This window comes from Bombus vosnesenskii, unplaced genomic scaffold (assembly GCF_011952255.1).
Source record: "Bombus vosnesenskii isolate JDL3184/JDL3185 unplaced genomic scaffold, Bvos_JDL3184-5_v1.1 scf7180000014579, whole genome shotgun sequence".
NCBI lineage: Eukaryota > Metazoa > Arthropoda > Insecta > Hymenoptera > Apidae > Bombus > Bombus vosnesenskii.
In genome coordinates, this window is record NW_022883531.1 from 573656 (window position 1) to 590759 (window position 17104).

Below are 17104 nucleotides of genomic sequence, written 5' to 3' on the forward strand. Positions count from 1 at the left end.
GCGTGCATCGACTACGGTGGACGCTGCTATCGAAGAAGTGAAAATATTAATTATTTTATCTGTAGCTGTCGTGAAAAGCTGAAATTCATCTTCTTACGAGTGCCGATATTCGATTCTCCAACGAACAAGTACTCGGGACACCATCGTGTTAAATATCGTATCTTTAAATATGTTATCTGACTCTCGAGTTTCTCTCACCGGTACTCAATCTGCCAGTGAACAGGTACTCAACCGATAAACACTTCGGCGCACAAAAGTATTCACGATCTTTTAACGTAGGTACTTGGATATATCTACACAAGTAAACGTTGGAAAAATACTAATGTCTGTTACAGTGCAACAGCTGCCAGAAGCCACTGATCTATCCGCACCAGCGGCTCAATTTCTACTCGGACTACAGCCGCGTATTCGCGTGTCCGCATTGCCGAGCCGTGGACGCCCACTTCGTAAAACCGCTCTCGATCTGCTTCACCCGCGAGCAGTTTCAGCTTTATAGCCAGTGGCCGTAACCATTAGGGAACTTAGCTAACCGGCGTCGAAGCATCGCGACTGACCCGTGTCCCCTCTTCTTCGATCCACTGATCTCCCTGCTCCGGGCGACCTTGCTCTAGATCATCCCCCACGCTCGTCAGATCGTTTTAATTCTTTCCTGTAAACGATTATCATCCACCTGAAGAAGATAACGACGACGAAGAAGAAAAGAAGAAGAAGAAGGAGAAGAAGACGAAAAATGCGAGAAGAAAGCAACAAGAGCGTGAAAAATCTCAGGCTCGGCACTTCGCTTTTTCTACGCTCTTTTATTCATTTTTTCTCGGCAAGAACGAGTTTTCTTTTCTGTTTTTACAAGAAACGATCAATTTTTAGTTTTTCATTCGAGCGTTCCGATTTTCTGGAACATTGCCAATATGTTTCCAGTTATCAATCGAGCGAGTCAAGAAAATGATTTTCTCTTATGTTGCGTACGAACGTGTCAGGATCTTGCCGAAATGTCGATTAACCTGAGATCGAGAGTATAAAGCGGACGTGTAAGGTCATTACCGGCGAGTTCCCGTAGCAGCGATAACGTTTAAGGTTTTTTTCTTTCTCAATGTCGATATAGTAGGGTTTATCTATGTTAATTCAATGCGAGGGACGAGGGAATCCGTGTACTTGGGCCACAACGACGAGTTCATCCCATCGATCGACATGGGAACCAACGCATCTCGACGGCGTATCGATCGATTCGGCGGAGCTTCAACTCTTGGCGAGAATTCGAGCCAAGGATTATCGTCAGTATTATTGGTAAGATTAATCAACAAATCCCAGAACTGGAGTACGTTTCTGGTGGAATTGATCTTTAAGTTAGCAAAAGTTTGCGTAGGAAACAACGTTTAGTAAAACGCGCGGGAAGTTCCTTCATTTTCCTTTTCTTTCGTTCGTCTTTACGTGTCTTTACATGATTCTTCGTGTTCTATTGGCAGAGATACGATTAGTCGAATTTAAATGCGAGTCAAATATCATAGCGAATAGAATAGGCGTGTGTATAAAGGAAATTAGCCGTTCGAGGAAATCTTGTTAGCTTTAGGGAAGTCGAACAATTAGGTTTAAAAATGTCGAACGAGATCGATACGTCGTCGATTATCGTCAGTTGACGCGTTTCGAATCGAGCAGCGATTTTTTTATAAGATTCGTCCCTCGCGTCCCATAGTTGAATTGCGTTAACTGGAGGGATAGAAGAAGAAAATGAAGAAACAAAAATTACGAATTGCAGATAAGTATAGATCGAGATACGCAGAACGCTAAAAAGAAAAAGAAAAAAAAATGGTCTAACTTTCCTGTATATTACGTAGGTATGTATAAGAAACAAACATAAAAAAGAAAAAAAATAAGAAAAAAAGAAAAAAGAAGAAAATGGTCACTTCGAAACGAAAAGGGGGAAGAGATAATGAACTATCGTTTGTTACTTAGATAATCGAGAACGTTGTTTTTTTTACATTTTATTAGTTTATACGTTTATGGCGGCCATGTTGATTTTGTTTAAGGATCTACGACTCATTCGATGGGTTTTCACGTTGAACGGCCGGGCGCCCAGCGATCTTCCGCCCTCGAGACCCCTAATTCTCTCTCCCTAAATTTCGATCCTTTAACTTCATCCTTATATATTTCGCTCCCTTTTTCGATAACTCGAAACATACGACTGGTTTACCACAGATGAAAACACAGCCTCGTTTACTCTCCTCGATCCCCTAATACTTTTCCCTCCCTCTTTTGTTTCAATTTTACAACGTTGGAAATACTCCCGAAGGGTGGTCGAAAGCCATGGGCGCCCGAAGTAGCCAGTGTAAATACGTAATTAAGTGGGAGAGAACGAGAGGGAGAGAGAAAAAAGAGAAGAGCGAGCCATATGCAGGTTCGTTCGTGAAAGCCTGTGAAAGAATGGTACAGAACGTAAGCGAGAAAGGACGAAGCGTTTGTAAGAGAGCGAGAGAGAGAGAGAGAATACGAGAATGGATGACAGCGTGAAAGAAGGGAGCGAAGAAAAAAAAAGAAGAAGAAATAAAATCTTCGTTTTTCTGGCGATGCTGGTCGTTGCTGTCCATCAATAGCGGCCGTCCCACAAACAGAAGACCGCCCACCGTTTTCCCAAGGTAGTATAGTCGATCGTGTACCTTCTTTACGTTATTTCGATTTAAAAGTATACTTAATCCATTCGTACGCCGGGAAGTATATTTAGGAGATTTCTATATTGTCCCGTACAGGTTTTTAGCGAGGACCCCGTGAACCCCGTTGCCTGACGCCTTTCACGAACCATTTTCTCGTCTTCGTTGCTCGATCTCGCCACGAGATTCTTTTCTCTTCGTCTAATAGCGCGAGAATATATACGAAGAAGGAGAAAAAGAAGGAGAAGAAGGTTGTTTCGTCTTTTACGTGCTTTTCTTTCACTTTTCTTCGTTCGTTCGAGAAATGTTCGAGGCTGTTACGGTGGCGGGCTTCATTTAACCGAGCACACACTATACGACGATTTAATCTATGAGAATATCAGCGAGTGAGAGTAAGACGTGGGATCAGAGCGAACGAACCAGAAGGGGGAGAGAAAGGGGTGCACAAATTGCTGAAAACGTTTTCTGTGTACGAGTGGAAGGGGCGAGAAAGAACGAGAGACGTAGAGGGATTAAAAGGGGAAAAAGTAAAAAAAGAAAAAAAGGAAAAAAAAAGAGAAGAATGGAATAAGAATATTTGTACAAGAGGACGCGCTAATTCTCTGAATGCACACGTGTATTCAGGGATGAAAAGAAGTACATTATGTCCGCGTGGAACACTTCTTTTTTGGGTAGCCGAATACGACGAGCCGAAGAGTGCGTTATCATCAACGTCGTCCGATTTTGCCACGCAACGAAACCGCGTTTCTCGTTCAGTTTTCTTCGTTTCCTTTTTATCGTTCGCTTTTGTCGTGTCGCGAGCAAGCCTCTTTGCGTCTAAGCAGTCGAGAGACACAGACAAACACACACAGACGGGAACGAACAGAGCAGAAGATGGAGTTGTTGGAGGATCGTCTCTCGTTACGTTTTTCTCAGAGTGCCAAATAGCGGGAAGAAAGATTGTGAGAGAATGGAAGGGAAACAGGAAAACAAGTAACTGCGAGTCTGTGAATCTTTCCTATAGATGTTTTTCGGTTGTTCGAAACCCGATTTTCTTAGCTTCCTCGCTTTTCATCTGGTTATCAAGGGTACACTTTCGTTTATAAGTCGCAGGATATTTGTTAATTTTAAACAATTCTGATAAAGTAAATTCGATGTAAAATCTTCAAAAAAATAGTATAATTTATAGCTTTCCGTGTAAAACACACGGATTACACACATCGATAACGCATCAACTTCACCTTGTAATCGAGGAATTTTTTTTTAGAAACGAGCCGCAGGTAAACGTGGCGAACTATGTTTTGGAAGCTTTAGTTCCAATTTTTTAAATGGTAGTCACGTTTGGATCGGTAATTATAACGGTTCCTAAAGAAGAATTTCTTTTTTGCATTATTCGAAACTAACTAAAATTTCGTAATTTAGTAATTTGATTTGAAAATACTCCGAATGATTTCAAATCAATCGATGTTTCTTTCTTAATAAATCCTAGACGAATAAGAACGAATTTTAGATAGCAAGTTCAAGTATCTTCTTGATACATTCGTTTGTAAAAAACAAAATATTTTTCGTAAATATTTTGCCCGAAAGTTCTTCGTTCATTCGCGTTTATTGTGTGATTTCATCGCGTATTCTACGAATATATCAAATATTCCGTGACTTATAAGTACCGATATACGCATGTATGGTCGTAAAAGCTACATCGAAGCATAGCCCAAACACACATAGAAATTTCGTGCTCGATTTTAGCAATTAGAAATAATCTCGGAGCTGTGGTGGTTGATATATTCGTTTTTATTACTTCTTTGTTTATACCCAGTGATTCTAGACGTATAACTAAATAATAAAATGCTACACGTGTGTGCGATTCGTTCCTCGTTTCGGTTCAAACGCGAGAAGCTCGCGTCATGCTCGCGTGTGCGACGATCCTGCGCGCACACGTTCTAGGAACCTTCTGTTCCTGCGTGTTTTCCGCGCACGTCTTTCGAGCGTAGAAAGCGCGAAACGAAAGAAATATGAAACTTCTCTTCGCGCCACGAAGCGCGCGAGCGCGCCTACTTTTTGTACTCCCTACCGTTTTCAATTTTCGCTACGTGGTTCGCGTCGTTGAACACCATAGGTGCCCTGCGATACGTATACCGGGAGATTCATCGGCTCACTTTTAGTTCCTATCGCGACTCGATCGACGGAGGAACGAAGGAAACAGTGGTGGAATTCCTCTTCGCGAGAAGCCGATCGCAACGCGTGTCCCTTCGATCGATCGTCGTCTTCGAGATTTCATCGAGATCGCAAGATCAACCGAGATCTCTTTTCTCTTGGTTCGTGATGAATTTTTTAAAATGTCGAACCGAGAATCATAGTAGCGTAGGTTAAGATTCCACGCTATGCTTTTGTTTCTTTTTATACTTACGAAACGAATAAAAAGTTCCATAGTAATTCAATTATTTGACGAGGTAATACACTCAGTACCTATGTACGGGTATTGAAAACAAAATGCTGAAACGTGTAAGTTTGTCGAAAATTATTTGTGTTACAATTTTTAAACGTGTCATTCCTTTAGTTTCGTAATTAATTCGATCGAAATTTTACATCCTTGCGACGGTGTAGTTTCATGACTCGAGAAACATATAATGAACTTTTTACAACGATAAACGCAGAACGTTGTTTTATGACAACTAGCAAATGCAGTGATACAGCATTATGATTCTCAACTTTAGATACGCAGATCCATAGGCGAAGAACGTAATTAAAGTAAACTAACCTCGATATTCAACAAACTGAGTAACTCGCTATCTAATGATAAAAGTAGTAGTCGGCACAACTAATTGGCTACGATATGTTATCACGTGGAACTAATTTAAAAGAAACAAATTCTACCGCGTTTATACGATTCGTACGAATTATTGGAAGAAACAAACGCTACGAACCCACGTTCGAAATAATGTGACTCGATTCGCGATCTATCTCGTTCAACTACACGCGATCTCTGAAAGAAAGTCGGCATCGATCGATCGTGGAAAGGACCGCGCCGTTCGAGGCACCTGATTCGATTTGTAAAAAAGATTTCGTCAGTTTCGACGCGTCGACGTACCTATATCTAGAATGTTTAAGGGAAGAAACTGCATCGAGGAATCGTAGCAAGCAACTTGGAGAAAATATTCTGCAACTTGCAACAGGAGGAAGAACGATAAATAGAGAAAAGGAACGGACGGTAGTAAGAGCGCGATTAGTTTCTCTATGGTGCGTCGACGCATAATGACGCACTCGCTCTGTAGTTGCTTAAGGCTAAACATTAAAGCTAGGCTAAACCTTTTTTATTCCCCAAGTAAAAGTCGCTGTAACGATCTTCTACTTTCGCACGATGCTCGGTGACGCTCGTCGACGAACGGAGGGCGGTTTCAGGTAGGGAGGAAACGACGCACGTTCGCGACGATCGCCTTCTCCTCGACTACACGAAACTACACGCAATTTTTCTCCCGTTGACGAATCTACCTCGATCCACGCGACCCCGGGAGCAGAGAATTCTTTGGTCGTGCCGGGAACTTGTTTCTTTCTCTCGCGGCTAGCCGATGCAATAATCGTTGGAAGATCGAGGAAAGAAAATCCGGTTGCCTGCTGATGAAGCGTTCTTCGCCGCGACGATTCGAATCTTCCCCCGCGATCCGTTCGTACAGCGACGTCCATCGAGCGAACGATTTTCTATGTCGGTGTTTTTATAGAAAGAGTACGACGAGTGAAACAGAGAAACGTGTCCGTGAACACGGTCGAGACTATTCGAAACGAAAGACCATCCGCAAAGGTGTCTCAAAGTGTGAAGAAAGAAGAAACGTTTTTCGCTCGTGTTCACGGGTTTCTCTGAGTCTTGTCGATTGTCGTAATCGTGTCCGTGGATTCTTCTAATGATAATTAATCGAATAGCACATCTATATGGCACGTTGAGGGGATGGGATTAAGGGTTGTATGTGGTTGGGGAATTATACACAACAAAGGGGGGAGGGGGGGCTAACAATGAAGCAAACGCGAGAAAAGAAATTCTTTTTGCGAAGGTCTCGAGGATGGGAATTAAAGGAGAGAGGTTATGAATGGTTGAACTATGAATAGAGTTTAGCATATAGTCATTATGAAGGGTAAGAGGTGATGTAACAAAGAAGGAGAGGTTTTGAAATCATCGATAAATATGTAAGTTTATTGGAAAACGACGGTTTTCAGATTCTAGTTAAGAGAACTTTCTTCGTTTCGCCCGTCGGCTGGCCAGCCGGTCGACGCCCAAAGAGATATTCTTGAATTTCGTTGAATATTTTAGAGACTCGGCTCTAACTCGGTTATCGCTCGACGCTCGATGCCGCGAATTCTTCTTCTCGATCGTTTCTAACAGCGGAATTAAGAAGATCGTTGTATCGTCTTCTATCGAACAGAGAAACCGAAGAAGAACGAATTTTCCGCGAAAAGGAAAAGAAGAGAAACGCGAAAGAAACGGAAGGCGAAGAGAAATCGTATTGTCGAGCGATCGAGAATCGTTCTAGTGATAGGCTACTGTGTCGTATTTGTGGAAGCTCGACAGAGGAATAGAAGAAAGAATGGTGGTGAGAAAGAAACGAGAAGAAAAAAGAATTTTATCCTGCAATTTATATATCGGTTGTTCTTCGAGACGTTCTTTTTCACGCGGACATTCACGCGATTTAAAATAATCTAATAAGAAGATGAAGTATATATATATATATATTATATATGAAAATAAATATGAAATATTATATATGAATTCTACGTTTAAGGATCGGTTTTTTGTCTCTTAGTGTGTAAGGTTCTCTTTACAGCTGTGCTAGACAACTATAGGTATACATAAACGACGATATATTATATATACATAAACGACATTACACTACGGTAACAGAATTCACGCATATTAAATGTATAAAGACGCAGAATAAACACGGTACGAGGTCTGCGTGCGGGAATCGCTCGTACGAGGCGCTCGTACGGCTCTCCTTAGGAATATAAAGGAAAAAAAAACACATCTTGTATATCTATTTAGTGATTAAAATACGTACAACGTTTCATATGGAAACGAGAGGTGGACGTGTGAAACGATCGAGTGGCGATTTACCAAATACGCACGATGATCCTTCGTTTTTCTCTTCCTTTTTCTGTTTTTTAATCTTCTCGGTGTACTTTCAAACGAGACGACAGGAAGAATACGAAGTACGAGAGACAATAAGAGTACCTCTGTAATCGTCCATGGTTCGGCTGAAGGAGAATTAATAAGAAAAGAAAAAGAAATAATATACAAATTCTAAAACATGAAATAATAAACTAAGAAGTAGATGAGAGAAACGGAAACAATTGAAAGTTCTGAGAAAGATGAAACGTCGCGATATTTAATCGAAATTAAAGAGAATCACATAGGGGAACAACGTGCGTGTTTGATAGGAGAAAATCGTCACACGATCTTTCACTGTAGTCGGTTTTTTTTACGTCTGTGACATACACGCACCCACTCACACATACACGCACACACGTGCATACATAGGTATACCGATACACTAGACAAACACGCGCGCCGCGCGAACCAATACGACACACCTAATATATATACAAGGACAGCAGATATACCAACGCATAAGTACACGTACATACACATTTATACAAATGTACACAGGTGATGTTCTTTCAGTAGTCGCAATTATAAATCGCCGAGCCGCGTGGATCGTGATCAGAAACGCGTTCGAGCTTTTCTTACAGCGCCTCCTCGTTAACGTTTCATCGAGCACACCGGCTCGCTCGTTAGTCCATTTTTAATTTCATTCCCCTTTCTGCCGACGCGACGTCGAGAGTCCTTCCGTGCGACCACCCCTTTTTTTTTTTTAATCCGTCGAGATATTTTCGATTCCTTGAAATCCCTACGTTTCACACTCCCGTTCTTCGTTTAAACGGGCAACCAATTAATTGACGTTTCGTTGCAACTGTTAGTTGCCCGATTCAGTGGTCCTCGCGAAAGTCCTTTTAAATTAACAATTTTATTTTTTTACCACCGATGGGTACGAGTTGCTTTTAAGTTAGGAAGGAATATTGTGCGAAGTCGTACGGAAGACACACGGGGTAGAAAGGGGTGCACGCGAAATGGTGATACTTTTTTGTGATCGATACAAGAAATCGACGCCCTCCAGCGTCGAGTCGCGATTAAATAGAACGCTTGATTTATTGTACCGAACGATTGGAATAAAACAGTGAACGACGATCCATCGACACATCTTTGAACACTTTTTTCCAATCGTTTAAAGATCGTAGCCGTATCGCTTTAGTTTTCTTCCGAGCAGATTTCATTTAATTTTCGCTTCTGCATAGAATAATATGTAGGTCTACAACGAGATGTACTACTCCTTTGATTTATTCCTCGACTCATCGTACGACGACGTCCGTTTCCCCGGCGTCGATGATCGCTCGTAGTCGAGTACGATTTATCGCTATCGCATCGTAGGTTTCTTAGAGATATTTTTAATTAGTTTCCAATCATAGCGACGAACGAACGACGCGGCAGCTGTCGCGAGAATTTCAAGGTCGTTCAGCATCTCGAATCTGTACGGTGATTGATTTTTCTTTACTTTGCCGCTCCGTTCGCGAACGACAGATCGATGAGTCCATTGTGCAGAGAATAATACGATTCTCCTTTCTATCTTATTTTTTCTCTTTGATTTTCGTTTGGCGATCCTGTTGTCCATTGAGCCGAACGCGCCACGGCTCGATCGTGATTGTTCGACATTTAGGTACCATTTAACACGTGTTTCTAAATTAGGTTCCATCGACTATGAACATTCGTCTGGCGTCTAGTTTTAGTCGCGAGAGTCGCGGGTACGTCTCTGAAGGTTTTTCTTCGAAATTGATCGAAGTAAGGCGGCGAGATTGATGAAAAACTGCGGATACCTTAATTACCTCAAGTTATTAATTAAATTATTAGAAGGCGCGTTGTGTATCGTCCATCGGGTTGTAAAAGATGTTGGTCAAAGTTTGATCGACGTGCCCGCGGGGTCGAGCGTTTTTCTCGTTTTCCAACCCGGTTATTTTCAGGCGCAGAAACGTGGAAAGAGCGAAGGTATGAATGAGAGCAGAACGAACGAGAGCGAAAGACGTTGAGCGATTCGATGCACGACGAGAATGCAGTGTGAGAGAGGGTTGAACATTAAATGGAGAGATAAAGAAAATAAAAAAAAAAAAAAAGAAAACTGGAAAGAGGAGAAGAAAAAGAAGCATTTAACCGAATCGCGCCACTTGTCTATCGACAGAACGCGACCTTATCGAAAGACGTACAAAGTGAGAAAGATAGAGAGGAAAAAAAGATAATATTAACGCGAACGTGGAACCGGAAGGGCGTCGTTCCATGATCCGGGGAAACCGAATCGAGATGAGAAAGACAAGCAAGGAAGACGCGATTGGTTATACATAATCCTCCCCCTGTGGAAAAAATCCTTTCGGTTTCGCGTGTGTCGAGCCCCGATTAAGTTTGACAGATTATAAATCTCACTCCCTCCCTTTTTGCAAACGCTGATTCAGAGGCCACTGTTTTTTCCACGCCCAACACGATGATGAGAAGAGAACGATGAGCGAGAGTGAAAGAAAGAGAAAGAGAGAGAGAGAGAGCGATTGAGCGAGAGAGAGAGAGAGAGAGAGGAAGAGAGAGCGCGTATTAGGGAAAATGAAGAAGATAAAAAAAGATTGATTATGCCATGGAGATCTCCTGTAATTGATGCGTGTAATTTAAAATGTACATTGCCCAAAAATATGGTGTTGTTATAATACTGAAACGTGTTACGGACGACGAAGAAATTTTATCGAGTGCGCTACTGGAGAGCGATTTTGTTTTTTCTCGCGGACGGCGTTTACGTTGACCCTGTTCTTCGCGCCTTGTCTCTCGACGCGATTATAATAATCCTACCGTTGATCCTTACAAAAAAAAAAAAAAAAAAAGAAAAAAGAAAAAGAAAAAAAGAGAAAAAAAGCGAGAGAGAAAGAAAGTTTATTATCGAAATATCGAGGGCTTAGGAAAAGTAGAAAGAAGAGAGGATTAAAAAAAGAATGTGGGAAGACAGAGAGGAGAGATCGAAAGATGAAAAGAGGAAGGTTTTTTTACTTCTCGAGAGATTACACGACGTACCTATTTGAAACAACCCACACACCCCCTCTTTCGTCCAGTCACGGACGTGTCCCAGTGAAAAGAATTCTTTGGCGCGTTTTTTAGAGAAAGATTTTTATATCGAGAGGTTGATCGGGAGGCAAGGCCGACGATCGCCGACCACGCAAATAATACACACACCGGCTGTCTTTCACACTCTAAGAAAGAACCGGGCTCCCAGCGAATCGAGCGGGATCTACGATTTTTCACGGTGAACCGACGGAATATGTCATACGATGGTGGAAGCGTGTATATCGGGTGCCAAATCACGTTGAACGGGTTGCTGTTGGAAATATCACTTTTCAAAGCTTTTGCGAACAACTTCTTGAACCTACAGTCCAAATTTGCTCAACCACAAAAAGGAAAAACGTATATCGAGCATTCTCTTCTTTGGCCCTGTAACGAATATATATGTATATCGTGAAGGTAATTTCTCAAGAAGCTGGTGTTTCCCCTCTGTAGACGAATCTCGGAAGGAGCTCGGAAAGACCTGAAAGTTCACTAATCCTGGGAGCCCGGCCATTATCGAGTCGATTGGAGATAGGTTGGCTAAGGTACAAATGTACATAGGAACATAATGTTGTTATTTAACCTATAACACCTGCTTCTCGTTTGCTTCCTCTTGTTTTAAAATTAAAAAAAAAAAAAGGAAAAGAAAAAGGAATGAAAGAGATCATATAAGCTATAACTTTGAAAAAAATGATCAAAGGTATCGACATATTGTACAATATACCTTTTACACGAAGAGAACGAAATAAAATAAAAATAAAGGAAATAATTAAAAAGCTTAAAAATTCAGAGGACAGAGGTTTCGACATTTCGCGGTTTCTTCTAAGAACGAGATGGAGCAAACGAATGAAAACGCAAAACAGAAAAAAGAGAGACAGAAAGAGAGAGAGAGAGAAAGGTGGATATGCAAATCGATATCGCGGATGGAGGATCGATGAGTTAATCGACGTGTAGCTGCGTAGACAATTGGTTCACGGCTCTTCGCGTTTCACCTTCGTTCCGTTCGTTCGTTCGTTCGTTCGAATCGTCGTTGGTCCTCCCAGTTTCCATTTATTCCCTTTCACCGGTGTTTTCGTTTTGTTTCAGCCACCGCGCGCGGATGGCCCGGTTTTTACGAGCCGTGATCCAATCGATCGCAAAGAGAGAGCAAGAGAGTGAATGAGTCTCGTTATGGTGGGAATGAAAGCAACGAAAAATTCCATAGAGAAGAGAGAACGAAAGAACACAGAAAATACATATACACGTACAGATACATAAACTCGTACACGGCTTCTATTACTCGTCGCGAACGACGGTTCAATTTTCGCTTCGTTTTCGTTTTCCATTCTTTGCGTTATGGCGTCTTCATCTAGATCCTCTCGATTCAGGACTAGTGACTGGCGTTCAATTTTTACCCTCGTGCCACCATTCCGCGCTAATGTCCCCCTCGAGTGTCTTCTGGAAGCTGGGTGTATTTAAAAAGGGAGAAAATCTTCGAATACAAACTCTTGCATCGAGAATGAGATTTCTTTGAAATCCACGACTCCAAGACTCTAACTACAACGGTTCTTGTATTCTATTACACGGATACAACGACGCAAGGATATTCTCGCTTTTTTTTTTTGAATGTTTGCTTTTCTCCAATGGACACTCGAGGAACGAGACGAAGGTGCGGAAAAGCACGAGCAAGAAAGGTGAAGAGATATTTGGATGAAGCAAGATAATGGATACGCGCGTGCAACGATCGTAATTAAGCTTTCACAGTGGAGACGCGTAATTAATCGTTAGTTGGTAGGCCGCCCCGAAGTATCGAAACCCGTTTACAGGCAATTTCCTCAAGGGGTAAACCAATGTGTCTGAATGGCGTGTGGATGTGCTATAATCACCTACTACTCCCTTCCCCTACGTACATTTAATCGCGTTTTACTCTGTGTGTGTATACATATAGTCTTACGTATATACATGTATGTAATCGTGTGTATCGCTAACCAATTCCCTTGTTAGTAGTACTTTCTTCTGCCGTGTCTCTAAGTATAGTCCTCTCGGCAGAGTTCTTCGCACCAACGTAGAGAAATACTCTGAAAATTCTCTCCTCGATCGTGATCGATGTTTTCGATGATAATTCGTAATTTGTTCTTAATCGTAGAGCCGTAGAATCGCAATAAAGTAGCAGAGTCGAGGCGGAGAGAATAAATATCGAAGAGAACATCGCTTTTTCTTCAAATCGGCAATTGAAGATTTTAAGCGTGAAGCTGACACGAGTGAAATTTTCAGAGTGACACGAAACACCAAGCGTAAGCTTGCACGTGTGTATTTGTAATACGGTTTTTCCAGCGTATACGTCACGACACCTTGCGTGTGTAAGACTGCGACATACATTTTGCACTCGGTTGTAAGAAGAAGAGAGAGAAAGAGAGGCGACAGTGCGGAAATATCACCGTGGAATATCGACACCAATTCAGCGACGTGTATTTTTTGTTTCCTTTCAGTCGTTCCGTTTTTACGCGCGCGGATAGTCGCGTGGATCCGAAGAGCGAGCTCGTTTCATAGGATACTCGGCGTTTTTCTATCGGTCATTGAGGAAAGTCATTTAAAAGAATACGACGATGGACAGAAAAAAAGAGAGTAGCGAGAGGGCGGAGAGTCTTCCGCGTGAAAACGATAAGCAATCTCCTTTTTTTATATCGGTGAGAAAAAATTGTAATAATTACCATAATCTACGTGTCGTGTTTAGGGTAGTCTTTTTTATACGTATTTCGAAAAGAAACAAGATTCGTCAAATCGAATAATCGATAAATGTCATCGCGTGTGATCGAGGATCTCGTAACGATTTTTGGTTACAGTGAATCGTAATTCGAAGTCGGGGCATTTTTATTCGGCTGTGTTTATTAGGCGGGGGGTTAAGAAAAGGAAATTCTGAGAGAAAAGTAAAAAAGAAAAAAAAAAAAGAAACGAAAAAACTTCGCGTAGTATTCGGATAAGGCTTTCGAAATTTAGATGAATAATTTTTGTACCCTATTTTTTTAAGCGATCGCCGAGGCGATCAGGAAACGAGATCGGGCAAAAAGGGTCGTACGTTTTTTAAAACGCGCTAGGATTTATAGCTCGTGTTAAGTTTAGTTTAAGCGTATAACCGCGTCGCGTAACATAAATTAGTAGCTGTTGACAAGAGGAGAAAGGAAAAGATACGAATGAAAAAGAAGGTTGGAAACTTGACAAGGAGGGAGGAAAAAAGATAAACATCTTCTTAAAAAGAAGTTAAAAGACACGCCACAGGAAAGAAGAAGAAGAAGACGAGAAAGATGCTTTCGAGATCTTTTGAGAAAAACTTTGATCGAGGTGTTCGCCTCTGTTTAGCCCTTTCACACGTGCGATCGAACTTTTCAATTCGTCCGCGTGATGAGGAGGAGGAGGTTCCCTTTGAAACGGAAAAGGGTGGCGAAGAGGAGAAACGACCATCGAATTCGCGTATTTCTTCAAGAAATTAGAAACAGTTAACACGCTTATGCTCCTCGAGTCGAATAACTCACCGAATTCATTCTGAAATTGAACGAAGGATAATACGAAAACAAGCACAATGCGTATTTCGTGGCGAGAAAAAGAGAGAGAGAGAGAGTGAGGGAGAAAGAAGAATGAAGTTGAACGAATTCTGTGGAAAAACGAGTACCAATCGCGAAGCCCGCGTTTTCTTCTAGTTGTATAATTCTTCTAACGCGTGTTTAGCTTGTACTAATTAATTCGTTAATTAATGTCGATTGTAAAGTAACGTGAAGGCCGGAAGGAGGGGAGTGACCGATCGGAGGGCATATAGAAAGGAATGGAAAGACGGATCTAAAATCAGGAAAAAGGAAGTATGGCGAAGGAGGAAAAAATGTTTAAAAAAAAACGAGTAATAAGAAATCATAGTAAAACACAAGCATTCTTGTGCATTGCGAAAGCAACAAAATAATCAATGCTGGTAGTGCGGACCAAACGGGACAACTGACAGAGGGTGCTTCAAAGCAAGGATAACGAAGAGGAAAGAAAGTGAAGGAGAAAAGGGATAAAATGGGACGAAGACTTGTCGAGGCATGGAAAATTGAGGAAATTGAGAAGAGGAGGGAAAGAAAGAGAGATACGAGATTCGTAAAATTGCCGCTCCATCGGAAATCAACGTCTAGAAGACTCGTTCGTAGTGGTTAAAAAAAGAAAACATTTTTCCACGAAGCGTGTGTTTCTCTCGAGCGATTTTCACGAAAATATTCTAACGAGTCGTTTCAATTTAGTCCTGTTGCCTCTACTGTCCTCTTTCTTTCGTCGCTAAACTTTTTTATACTATCGACATATTCAAGTATCGAGTAGAGATTTCGATTTTTAAACGGGGTGAAGTGACTCGAGAGAAAAAGACGCTTCGGAGATCCATGATTGGCTACGTGGTATTCGAAAGCGATACACCATTCTTAACGTTTAAGGCTTGTACGAAATTCTTCTATCGGACTCAGTGCGTTTGTCTGTCAGGGTAAGCTCGCTGTCTCGTTGACGGGAATATTTCTGTATCGATGTACGTGAAATGTATAAGGAAGAGCGCGGTCATGCGTCGTACGAAACTTCTACCTCCAGAGATTATGATGTCTCGCGTATCAAGGTCTTTCTGGTATTCGTCGTTATCGTCGTGTCTTTTAAACGTTTGTCATTTTTAATTTTGTTTGTTACATTCAATCGTCAGACTCTTTAGAACAGATCGCCTTTTATTTATAATGTGCTTAAGACGGTGATAAACGATGAAACAGTGCCGAAAGGATTAATCGCGGTTCGTTTCTTTCTTTTAGTTTCTCGTTAAGGAGAAAAATGGAATAAACAGTTTCTAGTATTCGTAAACGAGAAATTTGATCGAATCTCGTTGGTTTAAACACGATAAATGATCGGATATATAAGAAAGAAAGATGAAATTTACGCGAGACTTTCCCAAGGAAATCTTCGACGAAGGAAGAAGCAATCGTAACGACGTTTCGATCGATTATCCTTCGAACTAACGCGCGTTCGATATATAATGCAATATATACACGCAGTTAATTGTATTAAGACGTACGTAACTATAATCGCTATTTGCTGTTTCGATCGTAGAGGTTAGACGAGATATCCCACCTCCCTGTATCGCACGCGCAACCTTCGCGAAGATGATAATCCTTTCTCGAAGAGGAAGAGAAAAGCCCTGGCGCTTTTAAGCGGCGAGACTCGTGTATACATAACTCGTAGGTTACCCTTTGCTCGTAGTAATTAAATACTCGATCGAAGCTATCCCCCATTTCTTCGTGTAGCTTGCGAATAGCTGAAAAACGTCGGCGCGTTCACGTCGCGATAAATCAATCAGCGATGAAAAGAGAAAGAAAGATCCTGTAAATCGGCCGATCGATCGTTGCTTGGAATTAAAGAACGAGTCGAAGCGATTTAATCGAGCGAAAAGATTTTATTCTTGAAAGGAGCAGTGAAAGACGAGAACGACTTGAATGCGCCGTCGCGGTGATCAGCGATCTCGAATGAGTGGCGAATGAGTGTGAAAAACGAAAGGATCTTAACCCATCGGTGAATTTGCAGCCCGCCAAGAATAAAATACAAAGGAGAAAAATGGTATACACTGGCCCACGAAAGTCTTTGATCATTCACCGCAAAACTTTTTACGTCTATATCGCGTGTGTTGTACACGACATTTTAAAATATCATTGCTATTGCTGCGACGATATTGGCAAAGTTGGAGACCAATTTGAACAATGTATATAGAAATTACGAGATATTTATTACAAACGTACGTTTCGTGGAAAATTAGTATTCGAATTCTTTCGTGTACCTGTGTATATGTATAGAAAGCTCCGTTGACGAAATCGTATTCCGGAAGCCCTTGTCCGAACGAATTCTCGTTGGCCAACAGACCAACGCTATAGCTTTCCTTTCCGTTCCACCGCGTTCTACACCTTTTTTTCGACACGGGAGAACAAAGAGGGAGAAAGAGAGGAGAAAGAAAAGATATAGAGACGATGGCGAGCGAAAGAGTGAAGGGAAACGAAATCTGATGCCCGTTGGTCGCCGACCACGAGGAGAAACATCGACTCGAGCCACTTTGTGTAAAACGCTCCCTCTGGTTCAAGAGTGACGATCATTGCATTACAAATGAAGAACGCCGGAGAAAGAGACACGAGTCGCAAGGACGGAAGCTGTGAGCCGGAAAACAGAAGGGACATATACTTTTATTTTGAATCGTTGCTTCGAGGAGCATTCGTCCATCCTTCCTCGACACTATTTAATTTAATTGGCAGACGTCTCGAGTGCTGTGCAAATGGAGGAAAAAAGAAAAAAAAAAAAA

General features: G+C 41.6%; 1 protein-coding gene across 4 annotated transcripts in view; it reads left to right on the forward strand.

The window, feature by feature from the left end:
- The window catches only part of LOC117240273 (headcase protein), a 158558-nt gene extending 144854 nt beyond the window's left edge, over window positions 1-13704 (forward strand). For 2 of the 4 annotated variants that reach the window (XM_033506261.1, XM_033506260.1), the window contains exon 5: window positions 336-13704. In XM_033506261.1, the coding sequence (XP_033362152.1) occupies window positions 336-509 (174 nt within the window). In that variant the 3' untranslated portion in view covers window positions 510-13704. The remainder of the gene's footprint in view (window positions 1-335) is intronic. The other 2 variants (XR_004494646.1, XM_033506259.1) reach the window with 2 other exon arrangements.
- The last annotated feature ends 3400 nt before the right edge of the window (window positions 13705-17104 follow it).